General features: G+C 38.1%; 2 protein-coding genes across 9 annotated transcripts; both read right to left on the bottom strand.

The window, feature by feature from the left end:
- Positions 1-973: 973 nt before the first annotated feature.
- On the bottom strand, positions 974-23,341 carry LOC129361650 (cAMP-dependent protein kinase catalytic subunit beta-like). 8 transcript variants are annotated; one of them, XM_055032626.1, is made up of 14 exons: positions 23,286-23,334; positions 23,115-23,164; positions 5,608-5,701; positions 5,055-5,234; positions 4,856-4,967; positions 4,616-4,763; positions 4,406-4,507; positions 4,101-4,297; positions 3,815-4,011; positions 3,195-3,348; positions 2,997-3,068; positions 2,716-2,909; positions 1,891-2,061; positions 974-1,800 (listed from the first exon to the last, which is right to left on the bottom strand). In XM_055032626.1, exons 1-14 carry the CDS (start codon positions 23,321-23,323, stop codon positions 1,557-1,559), a joined length of 1,953 nt encoding a protein of 650 aa, XP_054888601.1. In that variant the 5' UTR covers positions 23,324-23,334; the 3' UTR covers positions 974-1,556. The 8 variants fall into 8 exon arrangements, with proteins under 8 accessions (XP_054888601.1, XP_054888600.1, XP_054888602.1 ...); XM_055032625.1 differs by having other exon boundaries at positions 2,716-2,912; XM_055032627.1 differs by lacking the exons at positions 23,115-23,164; positions 23,286-23,334 and adding an exon at positions 6,008-6,087 and having other exon boundaries at positions 2,716-2,912.
- exosc4 (exosome component 4) lies at positions 6,171-8,282 on the bottom strand. Its single transcript, XM_055032636.1, has 3 exons — positions 8,084-8,282; positions 7,196-7,402; positions 6,171-7,124 (listed from the first exon to the last, which is right to left on the bottom strand). Exons 1-3 carry the CDS (start codon positions 8,252-8,254, stop codon positions 6,765-6,767), a joined length of 738 nt encoding a protein of 245 aa, XP_054888611.1. The 5' UTR covers positions 8,255-8,282; the 3' UTR covers positions 6,171-6,764.
- Positions 23,342-23,649: the final 308 nt, after the last annotated feature.

Raw genomic sequence — 23,649 nt, forward strand, 5'->3', positions numbered from 1 at the left:
CAAAATTACTATGAAAACATTAATTGCTGTGTCTTTATCTCCATATGCAAAAAAAGAAAAATAAAGAAAAATAAAAAAATGATAAGAGGGTCATGAACCAAACATCTAAGTCCAGGTGGTTGGGCTTAAAACATCCTTAGAAATAGGAAAGATAAAACACATATAACATGATAAAATATCTCAAATAAGAATAAACTAAGACATCCATAAAAAACATGTGAAGTACAACCTAAAATAAAATGTAATTTAAAAGTCAGCAGTTTGCCAAGTTCTTTTTACCCATAATAAAAAAATAAATGTTAATTAGCTATATATCACTGTGTAATGAATTGTTTTGCAGTGCAGCTTTATCAAGTCAGGATAGCAACATTTAAATTAAAATCTTAAATAATTTTGAATTATCGCATAAAGCGTTCCATTCTAGTCTTCTATTGCTGCTATTTTTATAAAATGATGTGACCCAAGTCTGCATTTGCTGATATATTTTGACTATCAAGATAAATTTCTACCCCCGGCTACATGGATCAATAATAGAGGTTTGCAAGAACAAATCAAGATTGTGCTCTTATTATTTATGCAGATCTATCTGTGCTGATCTAAGCTCTTGATTTATTGTTCTACTACATTCTGACCATCAGTGGTCAAGACTAAAAGAATGAGATCCCAGACAGCAAGAGGTTGAAATGTTGGTTGGATCTACACCAGACTTAACAGATGTGGTGTAGATCTCCATCACCTGTGGAGCAACTGCTTCTCTGCATCAGTCATCTGAGGTGCTTTGATCATCTAAACAACATGTCAATGGATGGAGAATCAAGGCATGGTCAGAAAATGCTGAAGGTAGTCATCAGCGTGAGGACGAGCGAGCCGCTGTGGAGAGGACTGTCTAGGCTGGACGGACGCTATAATAATTTACACCTTTGTGGTTTTAAAAGCTTGAAAGAGAAATGAAAGCAGAAACAAACAACACAGATTCAGTTTTAAACATATTTAACGTTGTGAGTTATAAATACGAATAAACACGTCTCACGGAAACAAAAGTGACAAAAACAAGTAGAAAAATATCGGTGGCAGCTCGCTTAACAGCTTATCCACCAATAGCGTCATAATAATTATCAGGCTAATATCTTTACCATCCTGTCCCTCAAGCAGTTTTTGAAAACAACAGTGCAATCTTTTCTTCAAGTACCACAAACCAAACTATTAAAAAAGAAATGAACTTTCCTCACCAAAAAAAAAAATTGTATTTATGTCCACTATATTAGATGTCCCCCTCCCCTACAATTGTTAAAAGTTATGTGAAGTACAAACCACTTTATGCATCGCTTAAAATGTTCAAGATGGCCAGAAAATGGCTACAGTCTCTGGAAGGTGAAATACAAACTTGGAGTAAAAATGTCAAACCAACAAAAAAACACAAGAGTCATTTGTTTTTCGCAATGTAAATGTTCTTGTTTAACTCTCCAGAGGATCTAAGCATTTGTTCTTCGCATTCCCCCAAAAACAAGTAAACCTGAGATCATCCCAAAGTGTGAAGCCTGCAGCAGACCTGCAGACTACTTCCAGAAGAGGATGTTCCAGAAAAGCAGCCAGCATGGAAAAATCATCAAGGCAATCAGTGGGTATACCAGAGAACCGTACAAGTAGTGGTCCAGGATTCCCTGCGAAATAACTGATAGGTACAACAGCCAGCCATCCTGGAAGCTAACGGGCATTTCCTCCAGCTCTTGGAAGAAAAACACAGAGAAGAGGAGCGTGAAGGCTGGGCTGAGGATCACCAACACGATAGCTGACAAAGTTCTGAAGAGAAAGGGAGAGAGGGTTGAAACTGTTCAGATTTATTTTGCTGAGACATAAATGTTGATCAAAAAATGACCGTCAGTGAATTACTTTGGCACATGGGGTGTAACAAAAGCAGCCACAGGCACCAGGGTGAGAGCCAGGATGAAGCCCAGGGAGAAGTTAATGAGGGCAGTGCAACCCAGTAGGACGGCCAGGTAAAGAACAGCAACGAGCTTCAGCACCCTCCAGCCCTGCTCCGTCCCCTCCCCCGACAACAACCTGCAACACAACAGAAACTGTCAAAGTGACAGCTGTCTCCACTTCCACATGGAGGGAAATTCATTTTTATTTGAGGCATGACTTTTCAGAAAGTTTTTTTTTCAATGTTTGGGATGCAGGAAATATGGCTATAACTGATGTCAGCATAGTGGTAAAAAGTCAGATCTAAATATAAGAATTAATCCAAAACCACAACACAGGCAAAGCTAAATATTTATTTAATCATATTGTTTGGTCAGTGCTAGGATGTTTGAATGACATCAGATGACTGATTGAATGTTGGATGGATCGTAAATTGAAGCCTATACGGTTGTTGCTCTATTTCCCTTTGCCAGAATTTATAACAACTTGACACTTTAGTAGCTCTAAATCTGACTCCCTGTGTCTCATAAGTGGAGTGAAATCATAACACAAATCCTTCCTGTAAGTCTAGAGATCAGAAATTAATATTACTGCAGCAGACTGATTCTATTTATATTTCAAAGTATCCATATATTGGTTTTAATCAAGATTACATAAAAAGGTGTTTGTTTTTTGTTGCCCTTTACAGCGTCATTCTAGACACTGTTGGTGAACCTTAACAGTGTTTTCATTCAAAAAAGGCTGAGTATAAATGAAAAAGTGTCATAAATCAGAGGTTGTGCCATCCGGTACCTGTGTGTGTTATGAGGCAGAGCCAGGCCTGCTGTGTAAATGGCAATGGCTGTGAGGACGACGGCTTCAGTCTCAGAAACCGGGAAGTGTTCAACGGCGATCTCCTGGAAACGGGTTGGCAGGATGTACAGAGCCGCTCCGGTCAAGTGGCTGATCACCAGAGGAGTCAACACTGACAGAACTCCAGGGCTGGACTGCTGCACCCAGGAAGGTTTTTATGGGTGAATAAGAAGAAACAAATGCCTTCATCTATCATCAATTTATCAGTGTCTATTTCTAACCTGAACAATGTCACCAACTCCATCCGCTGCTCTGACAGGTGGACTGGCAAGCTGCACCCAAAGCCCCAAGGCCTGAACTTAAAGTCAAGGAGGAGAAATGGAAAGACTGCACAACTAAGATTCAGTCAGTAATAGCTTTTTTAAGGCTGACTTCAGCTAAAAAAAAAAAAGAAAAGTGAAATCATCACCAGAGGATACACGAAGCAGCAGGATGACCGCAAGGAGGCCGAAGGCGGGCATATAGTATCCAATGGAGACAAAGTGGGAAAGTGATGGCATGAGGTAGAAGAAGTAGGACTGGTGAAGGCGTTCCAGAAGATTATTTAGTTTTCGAAACATCCCTTCCAGGAGTCTAAAATGTAAAAGACATCAGAAATGCAAAAATATCAAGATATGAATTTAAAGGTAAATGAAAAGGTTTTATAAAATAACATTTAATCAATGAAAAGGCTTTAGAATTCCTGATAGCTACCCCCTTCATTGAGGGGGAAGCAACAAGTGATTGCATGCAGTCAGTGGTCAGTGTGCTGCATTCAAGAACATTAATGGAAAATCAAGTGGAAGAAAATTGTTTGATATTACAAGGTTGTTAAAACATTTGTTTATTCTGTACATTTTCTTAAATGCTCTTGTGATTTTAAGTCACATTTTGAAAAACAGTGTAAAATGTATAGAGTTTAAGAAATTTCTAGAGAACAAAATGGAGAAATAGCACGCTTAATAAAATGCTTTGTATCCTCGATGCCTCAACATCTGATAAAGAGATAGATGTAATAAAAAGAAACAAAGAAAAAAAATCAGCAGTCTGTGGTTCTGACCTGCCGACTGTGGTGACGTCTGTCTTGTACTGGCGGAAGCTGTTGATGCCCTTGATGGTGGCCGCTTCTATGTGGTAGCGCAGGAACAAACCGTGGTCTCCCCACGGCCGCCCGCTGGCCTGCTTCATTACCATCAGCATCATGGTCTGGACAGCATGGCTGTAGCCTGACACGCTGTCCCAGTCGTTCCTCTGCAGCTACAGAAGCATTCGCAAATGAAAGTAAAAATTAGAATCCTCCAGCTCTGCTAACCGGATAACGCTGTTATGTGTTTACAGGCCTTTACCCGGCCCTGGATGGTGCATAGGACTCCTATCTTCTGGCAGAAAGCATAGAAGAGGTTTGCCAAATCCAGGTTTGGCAACTGGCCATTGAGACCTTCCAGTATTATGTCCAAACTGGTGATAACGTCACTGCTGAGCTCCAAAGATAGAGCGGCCTGGATTGAACCACCGCGACCTTGTAATGGAGACCAGTCCATTCCTAGAATAAAAAACGCACCGAGATGCATTGTTTTTGATCAAATCAAGAACATATGACTTACGCCTTTTACTCAAGAATCTCTGCTGTTTATTTTGACCAGATGATCACCTGTAGTGTTGGTGTGGTGGTAGCCCTCCAACCAGGCCTGCATACCAATCAAGTCATGCTCATTCACAAGGAAAATAATGTCCTTGGCCCAAAAAACTTGACCTGGTAACCACAGAAGAATTACTTGACTCATCGGCACTCAATTTAAGTGTCAAATCTCTTCAAGGTTTTTCCGATTGTTGCGGAACAGTCAGAAGGTGGACTACTCACTGCGGAAGTAGTGAGCCAAGCCCAGCAACAGGCCCACAGCCTGGTTGTTGTTTTCACCGGGGCTGCAAGGAGCACTGAGCACCAGGGCTTCAGTTCGTGGCGCTCGAGGGGCACGAAGGATCCCATAAACATTTGTACCTTTCACAATCTATTGAGAAAGATACCGTTAGTCAATATTTGAGAGAAATAAAAAGAAAGGAGAGTGCAAATGTAGGAAATTAATTGTGGTAATAAACTTACATATCTCTCTTTATTTTCATCTGGAAAGGGCAGCGTACGAGAGAAGCTCTGGGTGAATACCTCCAGCCCTCGGGCCTGCATCGTTTTCACTAGCCAATCCACCGGCATCCCACTGCAAAGATGTCAAACAAACAATGTTGGGATTTTCAATAAAATCAACAGACTAGATAAACATTAGAAAAAAAGAAAAAAAACATACCCAACTTTCTTCTTGTGAGCAGCAAACTCTTTGCCTGTGGCCAGAGCTCTTTCTCCAGAAGGGAAGCGCTCCTCCACCATGGTGGATCCCATGGCATTCTCCGACATATATGTCCGCAACGTGAATGGCTCAAACGCTAACCCCATAAACCAGCACACACCGGCAAAGTAGCAAAGTGCACTGGCATGCAGAAAGAGAAGAAGGAAAATTATTCACAAAACTGAGCCAAAATGTAAAACGGTAGTCCTGTTTAAGAACAACAGATCGATTTCTAATTCTGAAATTTAAGCAAAATTTTAGAGGAACATAATTAATAACACTGAAAACTTTCAGCTAAGGGATATGACCTTTACTCAAAGACAGCACTGCTTAATATTGTTTGACCTTAATATGCTTAATATGGATCTACCAAATTATCTATGTAAAGTGCTCTATTTAATTATTATGCTTCACATAAAGAGATGACAAGACACTGTGCATCATATAAAAATAAAGGATGTTATTAAAATGATGAAACAAAGCTGAATAGGATCCAGTTGCGACTGACACTCACCAGATCGGAGCGTTGAGGCGGGTCAACAGACTGATCAAAGCCCGTCTTCTATTGGGATCAGACAGCAGTCCCATCTTGTTTCCTACACCGGGTCCTGCAGGAAGCGCAAATACACACTTACTAAGAAATACACTTCAATAACCTTTACCTAAAGAAGTTATAATGTGTTATATAATCGCATATATTACTGTCACACGCTCCAAAACAAACTTACATATTATTTTGAGTTTTCATTCAATGCTCATGACAGCCCTTGTGTGATTAGCCTTATGCTAACCAGTTACTAGGCAAGTTTTTGGAGTTTGTAAATTTCCCGAAACACGTATTCATCCTCAAGAAAGGTCTGTTTTCATAGTGACGAAGATGTGTCTTATAACGTTTCAAATATACAAACACATACCTCAGAATAGCGGTCACATCCAGAGGTGAGGTTTCATTAGAGCAGCAGCTGGCTAAAAGTCGGTTCTATTTCCGTGTTTTAGTGGGAACGTATTTACCGCGGACCTACTTCCGCTAAGAAAATGCATCGAAATAAAATAGAAAATGAAAAAATAACACAAAGGTAATCTTTAAATTTAATTTTTTATTATATGAAAAATAAAAGTATCTCCCATTTCATTGTTTAAAACCTTTTAGTCCCTGACAATTTAAATTGATATTAGGAAGCCATCTGTTTAAAGTTGCATACTTCGATTTAATTTTGCACAGAAGTCGAGATGAAACAAAAACCCTGTAAATTCAGTAGTATGTATAATTCACTGAAAGAACAAGACATTACATTTATTGTGTTTCTGCAACTTACCCAGAGTACAACCTCTCTGGGTTAAAAGGACAGGGGCAAAAAATATAATACTTGAGATCAATTCCTGCCTCAGCAAATTGACATAGAAATGGCTTTGTTGGTTTGAGGGAGAGCAAATAATAAACTGACAAGATAGCTGTTGATATATTTTCAACTGCTTCTCAGACCAATTTGCATTTTGCTCCGGTCCATCTAAACAATCTGATAAAACAAATTATTTATTCGGGGATTATATTCAAAAAGCAAACAAATTACATCTTCATTGTTAGGCTTATTTATGTACAAAAATATTAAGGAACGCTTCCAATGAAATAATTGAAAGCAAACTGTTTGTTTCAGAATCCCAGTGCAGATGTTACTCTCTGGAGAGCACCGACGTTTCTTGAAGGTGCTGCCTCACCACCTCGTCCAACACCTTGCTCACACATTTACAAGCAGTCATTGCGGCTTCAATCAGAGTTTCCAGGTGGTCCTGATGAAGTCGAGCATCCATCTGAACGAGAGCAATCTGTCCTCCTCGGGGCAGCAGCGCCAAAGCCAGAGAACTCACTCCTCCGCTCTCCTCAGCATAGCAAAGGTCGGCAAGGGGAGTCTCGTCGACAAAACCTACGGTGCAGGCGCAGACATAGTCTCTCATGGGGATGCCTGCATCAATGACTGCCAATGTGGCGGCATTCACACATACACTGTAGTTCCCTCCATCTGACTGTAGAATCTGGAAGGGAAAGCATATTTTTAATACAACACAGCTGGTGGGACTTGGCAAACCTTCAGTTGTCAATTTACCTTCACATAGATGTCTATCTGAGAGCGTGGGAAAAGCTGGGTCATCACAGCAGCTTCAAACGTCTGCTTCAGGTGGAGACTCATCTCGGTGGATTTGCGATCTCCGTGTGGTCTCCTCTTCCTCTCAGCTGTGCTGAACGTGGCCATGCTGTACTGGCAATTGATAACAGCTCGATCGTGAAGAGCCCGACTTCTGGAGCCCCGCATCTGACAAAGACACAGACAAGAACGTCAAATAATTAAAGACCAAGTACTAAAGGTACCATAAATCAACCTAGGGATGGTTATAATATTCAGGAAGGACTAAAGAAAAAACAACAAACAAACTCAGAGATGCAGAAACACCAATTCCCTTGCCCACAACGTATATCATCATGTTACCAAACAATACCAAACAAATATGAATAAAAACTGATTTTGGAACAGATGACCCATGCCAACAGTAGGATGCTGGGTTGGTATCACATATAAAATCCCAATTTTCCCTAGATCCTACTGATGCCAATAGATGGGTGTAGTTTCTCTGCAACTTTAACAAAGTTGGCGAGTATACATATAGGTGATTTTGAGTGTATATTTTGGATGCTGTGTGTATTAGAGAAAATCTATATAGCCTAAATCGTTTTACAGTACTGAAATAACAAAAATGCTATACAGTATATTAGAGGGAAGCTGTATTCACACGTAAAGCCTAATTGTAAGAAAAAAATCAAATCTTTTTTAAAGAAAACATGATTGGATTATTTAAAAAAGAAATTCGAATAAAACGTTTTTAAACCTTCATTATAAAGTTACAACCTTCCAACAAGAGGTAATTTCTTTAAAATAACAGGAATTGATTTAATTACTCTGCTCCGCAGTGCCATTCACTTCTCCAGACGTACTTACCTCGTGCGGACCGTAGACCACAGCCAGAGCCTTGGTGTTTCCTTGCTCTAAATAAGCAGACCCGTCAGCCTGGGCAAACACTCCCATACGGGCCTGAACTTTTCGTAGTTCGGTGGCTTTCCTTCCATCCAGGCGGTATCCTTGATCAGAGAGCAGCTCCAAGCCCGCCATGTTTCCGTAAGCTTCACAGCAACGCCACAACCCGCGTGTTTTTGCTGCTACACTACATTACCCATCAAACATTTCGAGGGAAGAGCAACGGCAAAACCGAAGAGCCAAAACCCTAAAGATGCGAAATTTTGTTTACAAATGTATCTCGTCCACGTGAATATTTTTGGATAATTTATTTGGCGAATGGTAGATGGAATTTATTTCATAAAACAAAAGCTCAAAATAGAATATTTTCTACTAATGTATGACATTACAATTGTGTATGTGTTTTAATGAATATTTACAGTGGGACTTTAACAGTGGGACTTTAACTTTAGGTGCGACTTTAATAACACCTTTGAGTAAATCGTGACTATATAAACAATAATTGGTTATATTTAAAGATTTATGATTTTGTTCCAATTTATAATATGGACTAATTGTCATGAAATACGGGTAAAATTAAAATGTATTTAAAATTGGAACGATTACTAAAATAGTTAAATGTGGTAAAAAAAAAAACAAAGGGAACAAAAATATTTTAAAAAATTTTAGTATTTGATTTATAGTAGCATGTATGTTTTTTTCTTTTTATGAAGGAAAATTTTGTTTATCCAATAATTTACCACTAAAGCATATAAACTTTCAATAAGTCTTTTAAGTTTCTAGTATATAATGACAACTTTAACAAACACTTAACTGTTTGCTTCACATATGCACAAAACAAACACTAAGGATGCAGTAGGTGACTTTATAACAATATGCTTATGACTGCACTAAGACTCTCCTCCTGGCTCTGATTGGTTGTTTCCGACCCTCTGCTTGCTACCTTTACAGGTAGGAGGCAGAGGAGCTTGACTTCTTCACAGATTACCTGTTTGATGTTGTACTATTAGGAGATATTGATCGGTTTTACAAAATATGTAAAAATAAAAAACAGATTTTATGAAAGTTATAAAGTAAATAAATATAATGAAACAACTAATTCTATAAGCAACGATACCCCTTTTTACTGATTCCTCTGATAACTGGTATAAAGCATCATGAACTCATGGGGCATCCAACCATCAAAAATTAAAAAAAATAGGATAATCATAGCTGAAATAATATCGTTGTCAAACTTCAACAATTTTAAAAATAAAATTTATTAGCATCTCTAACGTGTATAAATAAAAACATATGAAACAATCCATATATGGATGTTATGAGCTTAACAGGAACAGGGTTACATGTGATACAAAGGAGCAGTCTTCAGTTTAGCCGGTGTTCTATGAGACAAACTTTGAAATCAAGCTTTCAAACACACATACCTAGGAGTTGCAAACCTGTCACAAGAATTAAACAAATTTATTTGGGGTGATATATTATAAATATGTAATATATGTGTATTTCCCTTTCTTTCTTATAATTTTAAAACATCTTCTTCAATACATAAAAAATATATATATTAATAGTGCTCAGGTACAAAGCGTGAACACTATGCACACTGACCTTTCTGACTTAACATTCCCAAATCCTCAAAAAGGATTTTATTCATTTATATCCCTTTAATGAATATCCATTTTCCCACAGACTTGTGACAAAAGGTCTTGAGGGAACCCAAAATTGAGGGGCAAAGACTAACTTTGAACACAAGAACAAAAAAAAACAAACCCTGACCAAAACCAGCAAGATGGCAGAGTATATCATTTAAACACAACTCGCCAATTCCAAATTCAGCAAACACACAGATGGACTTGCATATTATTTAATGCAAGCTTTACCAGCTGCAATCTCCAAGTGTGTGTAGGTGTGAAAAAACAATAAAAACAAACACAAAAGTGAGATCTGTTTGGGGTGTTGATTTGGCTTTCAGAGGCAAAAAGCAAAGAAAGGAAATAACTTATTTTTTTGTCAGTCAGATACTTTCTATTTGGTCATGCTTTATACAGTCAACATGTCTTTGTTGTAAAAACTGCAATATGCACCAAATGGACCAAATATTGCTGGGTACGCTGCCTTAACGTAGTGGGAAGTAGACATCAAAATTAAACTGACAATGAAAAAAGAAAAGCAAAACAACCCAATCCACTGTGTGCCAAATGACCTCCTATGTCAGAGTGTGGACTGTTACTGGCCACAATCTCAATTTTTCCTCTCCCTTTCAAAACATTAAAAATAAAAAACATATCACATTTCAGTTGGGAACAAATACATCCAAAAACTAAATGCCTTCAAAGTGACAAAAACAGAAAAGTAAAAACAAAGAGTGACTTGTCTGCTTTAATATGCAGGCGTTTTTGACGGTGAGTTAAAGTTTTCAGCACTCAAGGAACATGGCGACCTCTTTCAGCCTTGTGGAATGAAAGGACTACGTAGATCTGAAAAAACAACAACAAAAAAAAGATGGTCCTCATTCCATCCCGAGTCTTTTAGAGGAGTGCAAAGGTCCCCGTTATGATTCCCTGATATATCCATGTTCTTCTGCCTTAAAAATCTGCAAACTCCTTTGCGCATTTGTCCGTTACAGAAATGCGGATAACCTCCTCCTCGTAATCGTCAAAGTTGCTCGTGTCTCCAGGGCCTCTAAACTTTGGTATGAATGGAGCTTCCACCTGGAAGAACAAGAGGAGGAGTTTGATGAGGTTCAGATTTCTACTCACACTGTCTGTAAGGACAAATAACTGGGAAGCTGTCAAATACTAAGCCTATATGATAAAGTAAAAGGTCAAAACAGTCAAAGGCAGAATTTTTTTTACTCAATCTTGGTAAAGAAAGAAAGCAAGTGGAGAACAGGAGTAATGAGCTCATGTTTGAACACCATCATCAGGAGTTTTGAATTTCAGAGGTTGTAGGAGGCTTTGCAAGGGTGGTAGACATAAAATTCAAAAGTGAGTTAGAGATCCATTTTTACACAAAGATGATTTGTGACTGCTGATGAAAGACCAGCTGTCACAAAAGATCCAGGTATAATTCTGGCTGATTATTTCCTGGTAAGTAACAATTTAACTAGTTGATTACCAGACAAAGACACAGTTTTTAAGATTTGTTCAGAAATGTTCAATCAGTCTGAACTCAGGAACATTACAGAAAATTAAACTGGCCTCCTTCGTCTATTCCAACACATTTTCAATCCGTTTAGCTTCAATGTCATGTTGGAACACCCTAATGCAATAATTTTGAACTGATTTGATGAAAGGAATTATTTTAGGATGAAGAACACCAAACACCAAGCCTATCACAATGTGGAGCACCAGTGACATTGTAACGTAAGTTTAACATCAATATGGACTGAAAAGGTTATTACTTATATCTGGTAGGAATTTCAGGTCAAGTGCACCTTTAAATATACAATAAAAAAAAACATGTTGATAAGTTCAACACCTATTTTAACCCAATATGTGTGATTCTGATTCTATTTGGATAACAACAACAAAAATCCATAAATCCAATCCTCATGCCACAAATAATTGGCAAACTTCTTTAAGTTGTTCCATATAAAGTTATTAAACCTCCACAAGGAGTCAGCTTTATAAGACATCATTAAAACATGGCATTAATAAAGATAAGCACATGCAAACTTTACTGACACTCTGCAATGGTGGAGCTGATCCTCTTGTTTCAGTAGCACATTTAAAATGTCCCTTTTAGACATTTTATATAGAAGCATAATAAAAATACAACATGCCCAAATCTCTCTAAAAACCCCACTAATTAATGTCTTCAGGGGGATTAACTCTGATTAAGAGGCATCCAACTTACTCTGTTTATTTCCCTGAGTGAATGACTAGTCTGCTGTGCTCGTCTCACTGTATGAACACTTATCTCACAAGTTCAAATTAACCAAAACATTAAACGGTATTAACAAAAATGGGCCGAAAAATTAATCACACTGTGGAAACAAATCTTATCTCATGCTCAGGCAATACTATTTCATGCTCACCATGTGGTAAACCAATGCTATCAAGGGCATGAAATATATATATATATATATATATATTTTTTTTTACAGTCAAGCTTCTTTCTGCGTGCATGTTGTGATGTTAGGTTACTTTGATGAAGAAAACAAATCTTTGTCTCGTGTGACTTTCTCCTCCACCAAATTATCTCTTAAACTGACTACTAAAATTCTCGGCTCTCATTGTATTCTTTATATTCTGCACATCATTATTTTCCACACTGAATCTTTAAACACTCTTCAGCATGAATCAAAGCAAGTCTAAAGCCGGATTGCACACTTTAAACAACAAGCAGCAGCTGAAACGTTCACATTTCTTACTACAAATTGAAACGTTTTGTGCAATTTTTAATAGACTAGTTAACATACCTCCATCAGCTTTATATTTACTAAATACCGAATGTGTTGGCTGTCAGAGTGACACGCACAAAAACATATGACATGTTTGTGTGCAAACTAAGAAACTGGAACAGTGAACTACAAAGGCTGGCTGGGATTTCAGTTTTTGAAAATGATTAAATGATATCAGTGTAACATTACTTTTCATCTTATTAAGAGTCTACAGAGGCCAATTAATTTTTTTTTTTTTTGTTATTAGAAACATTAAAGACCAATACATATAATTCTAGAACTTATTTCATCTTTTATATGACAAATAAATTCTTGTGAAATGTAAAAAAACAAAAATAAAATAGATGGAATAATCCTCGTGTATAAATCTCCGAACCCTTAAACTAAAACTTTGTTGAATCAGCCTTTCAATTAGTTTAAACTGTCAAAACTTACAGCAATACGATAACATATGGAACAACAGACACATTTGTAATATTTGATTCTTCTCCATAATTGATAGAAAATGAGATGGAAACTGATGATGAAGACTACTAAGAGCGCAAGGGCGACACTGAGGAAGCTGCAGGGATTTCTGATCAGTACTGATTGTGTTTAAGTGACTCCTGTATTCTCTCCCTCCAGACAATAGTCTTGTGGAGGAATGTGTCATCATCTGATAAACCAAAGTTACATTTTTTGAACACAATTTCAAAAGGTTATTATGGCAACAAAAGAAAACACAAGGCATCAAATGAATGGTATACTTTCTAGAAACACCACCTGGGATAATACCTGGAAAATTTTATGAGCAAAACAGCCAAAAGACAAACATCCATAAATCAACAAGCAGTTAACATGGCTTGGGCTCATGATGGTTATTATTGATGGAAGACAAGGCTTACCTTTCGCTCGTATATTGCGATCCAGTCTGTTGTGGAAAACCATTTGTGACCTTTGATGTCGTTGACGCCGTTCTTCAGGTTTCCATAGCGTTTGGTCAGGTCCACCTGCAGCAAGTTTCTTAACAGATCCTTCAAATCAGAGCTGAAGTGGGATGGGAATCGTACCTGAAGGGAAGAAAAGAAAGTTTAAGAACTTCAAACTGTGGTTCTTCATAAATTCTACATGAAATACTTAGAAGATAAGCTATCCAGCATCAAACATCCTTTCCATTTTTTGAAGTTTCTTAAAGTGAATTTACTATTTGATATACAAATCTTGAGATTTTCAATGTTTTTTTTTGTTTCAGATTAAAGTATTTACTGTTCAGTCTTTCACTATCTGCCAAAATTCAGACATGATATAATGACACAGATGTAGAAAAAAAATAAAACGTATTTTTAGCATAGACTTTAGTTCATAAAACTATTTCATAAAATTAGTAAGCACTTTAAAGCAAAGATCTAAACTTAAATAGATTTAGTTAGATCCAGATCAGTTCTATGGACTACTCACTGAACATCAATATTGTCAAATTTCTAATTAAGAAATTATAAGAAAAAAAACATAAGAAACATAACGTCAGTTGAGTTATGGGCAGTTTTTGGTTTCCTACTCAAGATTTGTTTTTTCCACATTCAGATTTTGTGTTTCAGAAATGAACTAACAAAAAGAATATGAAAAAAAAATTGTATACTATACTCGACTTTCTTTCTGTCACACTTATCCACACCTGGAACGTACTAGAACCAAATTCCATACTTCATCATACTCTGCAGCAGCTCTGCAGAAGGAAAATACCTCTCGAGGAAAATGTCTTCTCACCTTTCCAGACACTATCTTTTCATAGATCTGAATTGGCTGATCTGCAAAGAATGGAGGGTAACCAGCTGCCATTTCATAGATGAGAACTCCAAGGGCCCACCAGTCCACAGCTTTGTTATAGCCCTGAAACAGACCAGGCATGTCTGAAACAACCAAGGCCCCTAACATCATAAAACTTTGCATTCTTTGTTAGATTTGATAAACACAGGTATTAAACATCCCATGCAGAAAAAAACAAAAACAAAGATTGACCTGCAAACAAATAAACACTACATTTAAATGCTCAAAGGCATATATTTTATGTGCTCTAACACTTTATATATGAGTGGTTACAACAACATAGTTATGTTAAAACAACCATTAATTGTATGAAGTTTGAATGAACATTAAACTGGCTAAAGACACTAGAGGGCAAAGCAGCCTCAAATGCTAAGCAGAACCCTGTCCAACACATGCACAGATGAGGTGCAGATGTTGGGGAGGATGATAATATCTGTTAACTCATCCAAAAAGTCATAGAAATGAGTGAAAAAGCCTAGTGGGTGAAGATTTTTTTTTTTTTTTTTGTAAAAAAGGGTTGAAAATCGTTTCTCCAGGGAAATCCACTTCTGACAAAACAAAGTCTCTTAGTTGTGTCAACTTTTGCTCCTTTTTTTGACTATTTTGTGCTGGAACATTCTAAACGTTTTTGCTAAGCAAAAGAGCAAAGTGGTGTGCTTAGCAAGGTTTGCATTTATCTAAATCAGCAAAGACGGATGTTAACATCAGATATGAACAGGGCCAATAGTTGAGCTGGTTAAACATTGATGGGAGGGGCTGGGAGGCAATACGGTGTCATAATAACTCATAAGTCAACAAAAAAAATGCCTTTACTCCCAGCAGCATATACTAGAGTAAATGGGTATATGTGATGCTCGTAATCACACAGCAATATAATTTTAATGGCAATGCATAAATCCATCTATTTTAGGCATGAAACCGTTAACCGTGAAGATGTGAAAGCAACAGAGGAAAGAATTGCTGGTATTACACTTGGGAAGAACTATAAAGGGGAATTAGAAAAGTTCTACAGGGGTTTTATGTTCTTTAGGGGGAAAAGTATTATAATCAACTAAACAATTAAAATTCATACTTTGCTTAGAATGATCTCTGGCGCGAGGTATTCTGGTGTTCCACACAACGTCCAGGTTCTTCCTTTTACTCTCTTGGCAAATCCAAAGTCTGTCACCTGAAAAAAGGGAAAATGCCGCATTGCCGTTTTGCAAAACACTCCATCATCATAAATTCATGGTCTGCTATGGAGCTCACCTGAATGTAGCCATGGTTGTCAATGAGAAGATTCTCAGGTTTTAGATCTCTGTAGATGAGGTCTAATGAATGTAGGTACTCAAACGTCAGCACTATCTGGGCACCGTAAAATCGTGCGTGTGGCTCACTGAAAATTGAGAGATGTGTGTTTAGCATAAAAAGAAAGGGGAAAAAAACATTTGAAAGAAAATGGGGAAAGAGTTTAATCTCACATAAACCACATAAAATAAATAAAAAGAAAAGACAAGCCAAGACACCATTGGACAGCAACACTTTGTATTATTTACTTTTAATCCTCACCTGAATCTTCCAATTCGTCTTAAGTGAGAGAACATCTCTCCTCCTGAAATATACTCCATTACCATGTACAAATTGGAGTTGTCCTAGAAATGAAAGAGGCTCCTAAATGTTCCAGATGACCAATTAAAGGATTTTTGTAATTTCTACATATTAAGATAAGCAAAGCATACCTTAAAGGCGTACTCGAGTCTGACGACAAAAGGAAAGCTCACAGCTTGTAATATCCTCTTCTCATTTAATGTGTGTTCTATTTGTTTAAGTTTCACCACCTGACAGATGCAGAGATAAGATCGTCAATCAGATCCCGCCAATGGAAGAGTAAGAGGAACTCAAGATGTCAAGACAACTTGGAGCTACTAATAATCTATTTTTCTAAAGTAACCCTGTAATTCATAATGTGAAGATAAAAATGCCATTTGCAAGTACAAAAGTGCCTATTTTTTTTGGATGTGATTAAGGGCACTGTTTTACTAACGCTAAACATTTTTACTGCACATAACAATAATACTTGTCAGAAAATACCAGCTAAAGTCTTAATAAAGCTGCCACCAACCTTCTGCTTGTCCAGGATTTTCATGGCAAAGTATTGTTCTGTATCTATGTGTTTGACTAGCATGACTCTTCCAAATGAGCCCGTACCAAGAGTCTTTATCCTGTCAAAGTCCTCTAGGCACGTTGAGCACTGTGGAAACAACCTCAGGTTATTACTGTATGTGACAAGACAACAAAGATTACATTTAACAAACAAATCAGGCTGACCTGCGGTGGGTTTTCCCATTTCCGTAAGAAATCGTCTTTGGCTTTAGCCAGAAACTCTTTAACTGGAAGAAAAATCAGATGCACCACAGACAGAGTGAGCTGGCATACATTTAGTTTGTGTAGAAGCAATTTTGCATTCAGGTTCATCACACATTTAGGGCTTAGCTGGATTTAGCAAATAGACCAAGGAGAAGTGAAGAAAAGTAGAAAATGGAAAAACTAAAGTCGAGGAGGAAGAACACAAGCAGAGTTAACTCTCATCTGGATATGAAATAAAAGGAAAGCAAGGAAACAAAAACACAAGACAACAATATCAAGGAGAAGACAAGCATATGAGTGATGCATGCCAAGAAACTCAGCATTTCTGTTATTTAGTAGTCTAAGTCAAACAGGAAAAACATTCCTCAGAAACCACAGGATATGTTTCTCTGGGCATCACCTTTAGTAGAACAATTTAAAGGAGGATGCTAGTCATTTCATCCCTTTACCATTACATACTTTTTGCAGTTTTGGTTGATTTGTATTTCAACTCTTTCCAAGTATGGAAATAAGCCATCTGCCACCAAACTTCACATCAATTAGTACCCGGCTTTAAAAGTGTCTTTTTTTTTTTAAATGCTTGACAACCAATAATTGAGTATTGGATCATTTTCTGTTTTTGACTTGTAAGCTTTGAGTAAATGGCTCTCATTATTAAATTAATGCAGGCTCTACAATTCAAGGAAAATAATAAATTTTGATTACATTGCTAAATATTTGCAAAAATGACACCAATTTTGATTAAATAAAATTTCTTTCACTTTGTCGTTATTGTGAATACCCCACTTCTCTGTTGGAGTCCTTTCAGACTAAGGTCTTAATGAGGCAGAGGAAGTCTGTCCACCTGAACAAATATATGATTGACAATGCATTGCACCTGACATATATTAGTCTACCAAATACTACCTGCAAGCAGTTCTTTGCACTTGAAATTGTGATGATGAATATAACTGATACATTATGCATCTATATTTTTGGTTCTAATCTGCCATATTTCACAACAGTTGTTTGGCAACTGCTTAAAAATTTAAAAAAACAACAGCGTGGAGTGAAAACTGTGGATAAAACAGGAAAAAGTCAGATCAACAGTCTGGCGACATTTCAGATATTTAAGACAAAAACAAATCAATAATTATGGATAGACTTATGTGAGCCATATCATCCAGCTTTATTTAAAATTGTGTTGTGGTATAATTACAAAAGTATGAATTGGTGAAGGGGAGAACAGACCCGGAGCCTTTCAAGGAGTCTCACAAAACAAGCTTAAAATTTAAGCAGAAACAAACCAATGTATAGGAAACAGCGGACCGTAGATATCCAGATTGAGAGTGCAAAAAACAACAAAAAGAACATACAAAAAAAAAAGAAAAAATATTATCAAATCACATCAAGAGCAAGCACGTCTAGCAAGTTTTCACGCTGAACCCTTTGCTGCTCGGCTAGTCTGCGCTTTCTTTCTTTTTTTTTTTAAGCATACCAAATGTCTCTATAGATCACCATGGTTTTGCAGGAACAATCACCCACATGGATGGGATGATACAGAAGAGAAAACAAAGAGAAAACACAAGAGTTCAAGTACACCATAACAAGTATAGGACAACATCTACAAATCCCAAGCATGTGTTGTGAAACAAAAGCAACAGGAATGAGAATAAAGACGTGACAATCGTTTCAGGAATTTGAACAGAGACTAAATGTCTATGGTGGCAGTCGAAGAACAGGTGTACCAAAACGGAATGTTGCAGAAAAATTGTTCATGCACATTAGGACAGATCAAAAGGATAACACAGAAAAAAATGTGTTTCAAAGCAAAAATATTGTAAAAAAAAAAAAAAAAAAGGCTTCTTGCATGAAATAAATTTGCTTCGAGACTTTATAGGCGAATTGAAACCAAGCCTTCAGTTAGACAATTGTCTCTAATTCCAGAGCTAAAACTGAGCTGGGCATACCATGGTTGAGTTATGCCAGCCTATCCTGTTACACTACAGTGTGAACATTGTACATGGAAGTACTGTGGAGCAAAATAGGTGTCGCAAAGGCAAGTGTTTAATCCTGCTGTCACACTCTGAGTGTGTGGTGGCTCCACTATCCATTCCAGTCAGAGACATCTTTATGTACAGTAAACATAAACCACTGTAGGTAACCAGGTCGCCCCATCCAGAGTGGCTACACTCCAGAAAGATCTACGGCTCAGGGCACTGTGTCAGAGTAAACAGGTTTAAGAGTCAGCGATCGTAGTTGGATCCAGAAGGAGTGGCTGCTAGTTTAGATACTCTTCACTGATCTGATTGTCTTCTCTGTGAGTGTGTGTGCATGTGTTTGTGTGTGCTGCTGGTTGGCAGCATTCGCCTGGTGTCCCTCAACAGGTCAATAAATCTCAAACAAATGTACTTACAGCATCATAAAGTATCTTTACTTTAAACGAACTAGGGCCATAACTGCACACTGAAGGTTTGTGTGGTTCCAAGATCTTGAAAATAGGATACTTTCCGTGAACGGCAAATCAAAACAACACCCACACTACAAGCTTTCTAGTTTGCAATCAGGGTTATGATCTACAACATAAGCTCTTCGGCAATGATCGGCTGCACACATCAGGGTATAGGAGCGTAGAGCAACACTGGTCTAGGCCGAGTTACGTCAAAGCGTTCAAAGCTTGTAATACCCCTTATCCTCTGACGAAGGTCCGATGACAATCTGCTACAGTCAATGACGAACTGAGTGTGAGAGGTGAACCCTGATGGACTTTTACCACAGCAAGATTAGAGAAGAGGGGTTTTGAACAAACAGAAATCCTTCGATTTAATGTTTGCATGCTTGTGCTGGGCAGACAAGAGCAAGGTCCCAGTTTTATGAATGGAAAGAGGGAATCTGTCATTTCTTCACCATATTAGGGCATGTTGCTGTACAGAGGGAGAAAGCTTTGTTTATGAAGCTAAGAATAAAAACGTGACAGCAGAGCCCTGGAGAGGGGGCAGAAACAGCCCCACACTGCCTTCAGAGAAAATTTAATGCCCATTTAGAACAATTATTCACGGCTCTCTGGTTTAACGCTGCAGATAGAAGATCATCAGTGCAAAGTTTCTGTCTGACACAGCTGGCTGTGTTGAAAAGCAGCCTGAGGCCAAACATACTGTAAGACAACAACATCCTCCACCAGGGATGTTGAGGCAATGATGGGTTAAGGAGTTCTCCCTCTCTCTCTCTCTCTTTCTCTCTCACCCATTTCCAATATTTTGGACAGGAAAAGACTCCACTGTATTGCTGCAACTGTAGAAGGCCTTTACTGCTAACACCACATGAGGGACAGAGGGGCCTTCAAAGGGCTAATCCCCCCCCCCCACCACCACCACCACCATGCAGGCTAAAGTTAGCGGGCTAGCTAAGTTCCAGGCAACAACAAAATCACTCCCTTTGAATTAGCTAATTTCAAACATACAACAATAATAACTTAAACAAATCCCCAATGCGTTTTAATAGTAACCACTCGTTCACGGTGTGATCACTATTTACTGGATTCCAAGACATGGAAGCAAAACGGTCCGGGCAACATTTCAATTACAAAGATACAGCAAAATACAAGAAACGTGTATTCATTCAGTTGCGGTTGATAATGTCAGAATGTGTGAAGAGTGAGATGTAAAACGATTTGTCAGTTCGTACTATTCTAAACATAGTTTAAAGCTAGCTAGCAACTGGAAAGAGTTAAGACAAACAGGACTTATAAAACACCACCGAAGCTGACCGATAGCGAGGACTCACCGCTCTCCAGTTCGTTGCCCTTCTTTGCGGTTGCAGCGTTCCCCATGGTGTGGAAGTCGCTCCGACTAAGAGCAGATGGCGGCGGCTAGCTAACCTTCCTGCTGGTGATTTTTGTTGTTATTTGTTTTATTATTCCTATTCTTTTCGGAGCTCTTTAAAACAACTAAAACCGAATCAACGTAAACATTTACTCTCCTCGGCTCAAATGATGTCCCGTATCCCTTCTTGCCCGTCCTCTGGCTCTTCTTCCTTCTGTCTCCCCCCTCCTTCCCGCAGGAAAATTTCCACTGCTGCTACTTCAGTGATGTCTGCGCGGCTGACATGAAGCTAGCGGTCACTCGTGTATCAGGCTATAAGCTGTTGCTTCTGCTCCAGCCCTCTCCGGCTGCTCAGCCGCATTCTGGGTGCTGAGCGCAGGGCTTGGATTGGCCCGGGATGTCGGTGACAAGATACCAGACCATGTTGGCTTCCGCGTCTTCTTGAAGTAACACGATTGTGTCCACAGATGAGGGATGCCATGTCAGTTCTTTGACTTACGTTCTCGTGTTCTGTTTCAATTGTATCAATAGTGAGTAGGAAGAAATTAAAACTTTGCAGTTCCGCCGTAGGATGGATATGATGACAAGTTTGAAGCAAGCATACTAAAGGAATCTGTTAATGTTTTAGTATTTACTGTTTTTAACAAATTATTAATAGTAAATTAGCTTTGTTCTACCTACCGAATAAGAATGTTTTTACTTCAGTTTCTTTACACAATACAAAAAGAAACGTTCTGCTAAAGAAGCTGACTGTGACCGATATGCATATAATGTTAAAGGAAAATGTGTGATTCTAAAAAAGCACAAACAACGGGGACATTAGCAGCTCTGATGGGACTAAACATAGTTTGGTGTACCATAAGAATATGGGCAATATTTACAAGACTGGGACAGCAACTGGAATAAGTGCCTCAAGAGTCACCACGTACAGATTAGGGGTGAAGCGATTTATCGGCCAACCAATTTATCGGTGATCGGCTGATTTTTACATGTGAAGCCGATCTTATCCACCGATGTTATCGAGCTTGGCAAGATCTAAAAGTCAGTCACGATGCTTTTCTTTTCTCCCGTGAGAGAGGTTTGACTGATGAACTGGCCAACCAGGTCATGCCTGCACATTTACAGTTAGCGATAGTCACCCCATTGTTGCCAATTCAGCTTGGCAACAACTTTCTTGAAATATGGAGCAACATTTCAGACAAAAATCTGGTGTAGGCCAAAATCGGAATCGGTGAGTTGGGCTTTTTAAAAGATCGGTAATTGCCAACCGGCCAAAAAGCTTCAATCGGTTCCCGCCTTAATATACATGCATATACATCCAGCAGTCAATCAAGGGAATTTTCAGTTTAAAGTAAATATAAAATAGATTATATTCAATCAAGATAAAAGTGGAGAGGTACAAACTCAATTTGCTTAAAGAAAACTGTGAACAATTCACAGTAAGTGTTGACTCTGAGAGCAAAGTCAACACTGACTTTTTGTTATTCAGTCAAACAAAAAGACATGATTTGACATTTTATAAAAAAAAATATCTGAAAAGTGTTGCATGAATGGACAAAGTCCCCTGATACAGTACAATGTTTAACCGCATTTGCTTAACATATTTCAGATTAAAGGAGAGCATTTCTGAACATCACTTTCCATTACTTACCATTGATTCTCAATTGGATTTAGGTCTTGACTTTGACTGGATTATTCTACTTTACTTCCTGTTGATACTGCTACATGGTTAGGGTTACTGTTCTGCTGGAAGGTGAACATCTTTCTCAGTCTCAAGACTTTCACATTGTTAGTATTGGGGTTTTTTTCCCATTTTTTTTTAGCTCTACCCAGCTTCTCAGCTCAGACCAGATTCTCTCTGTAGAGACGGTAATTGATAAAATTGATCCACTATCAATATCACTTATCGATTCTCATCAAGTTAGAAAATAAAATAAAGCCTTTAATTCAAAAAATGCACCATGCTGTATTTGATTCAAACAAAATTAAACCTGACTTGAAAGATAAGATTCTGGCTGTCAAATGAACATTTTGACATGAAATAAAACTTTTCCCACTTCAACCACTTTTGTGCAGAAACACTTGCATGTTTGTCCTTTCGGGAAGGACAAACATGCTGAAACTGCTGAAATAAATAAATTATTTGCTCTGTCGTTTTTCTTTCCCCTGTCTCAAGAGGGAGCTAAAAGCGTGCAAAAGTTTACGCCTGAGCCAGCAACACTCTGGCTATTCTCAACTACAGTCATATTCAATGAATCTGAATAATAGACTTTCTTTCATAAATTTCAGTAACTCAGTTCGCAAGTTAGAACCATTGTTAGCTCCACACAGACCGATGCTTTAAAGATTTTGTTTCTGTTGACGATTTCTTGCTTAATCAAAGCGTGACATTTAAGATTAAGAATAGTGAATCAGTCCAATAAAAAAAAAATATTCAAACGCAGAAACGCGGGTCAAATGAGAAACATGTTTTAATAGCCGCGTAAGATTACTTTTCAAAAGGTGAAATCTGACAAATGAGTCTAATCTGAACCCATATTCTAATTTATTGATTATGACTGTTATGAGATGGAGATCATTCATAAAGTATGAGGCTGACATTAATGAAAAACAACCAGTACTTGAAAGAGCTAAACGTTACCTGAGACGTTCATGGCAGGTGTTGCTGCATTATCGAAGCTCCCACTGTCGCTAAGCAACGTATCGAACATTCGTACAAATCAGTTGCATTCTGTGTGGTCAACTGTTTGACGATGTTGGGCGTTTTTCAGCATTTTATTGTGATTAAAGCTGTGCACATGTTATAACCTACCCGGGTTTTGTCCTTTTTTGTGTTTGAGAAATAACCATACTTTGGAAGGCGTCTTCCATGACGCCATCTTGGATATTTTTCAAGTTGCGTAGTTTTTATACTACGTCATTACGTAAATACATCACACGTTCTTGGGACCGACCGGCGGAATAGTTGGGCATGCAAATGAACCATTCCGCGGAATTTAAGTACTGAGAATTCCCATCCATGTCTCTCAGTATGATGCTGCCACCAACATCGTCTTCTTCCATTTGTTTGCTGCGTGTTTTAAAATGCTTTTGTCAAACTCTAAACAGGATTGTCTTGCTTTTAACAGTAGATTTCTTTTTACCCCTGTTCCACACAGACTTGAGCTTTGGATCTT

Source organism: Poeciliopsis prolifica, unplaced genomic scaffold (genome assembly GCF_027474105.1).
Source record: "Poeciliopsis prolifica strain line A6 unplaced genomic scaffold, Auburn_PproV2 SCAFFOLD008, whole genome shotgun sequence".
Classification (NCBI taxonomy): Eukaryota; Metazoa; Chordata; class Actinopteri; order Cyprinodontiformes; family Poeciliidae; genus Poeciliopsis; species Poeciliopsis prolifica.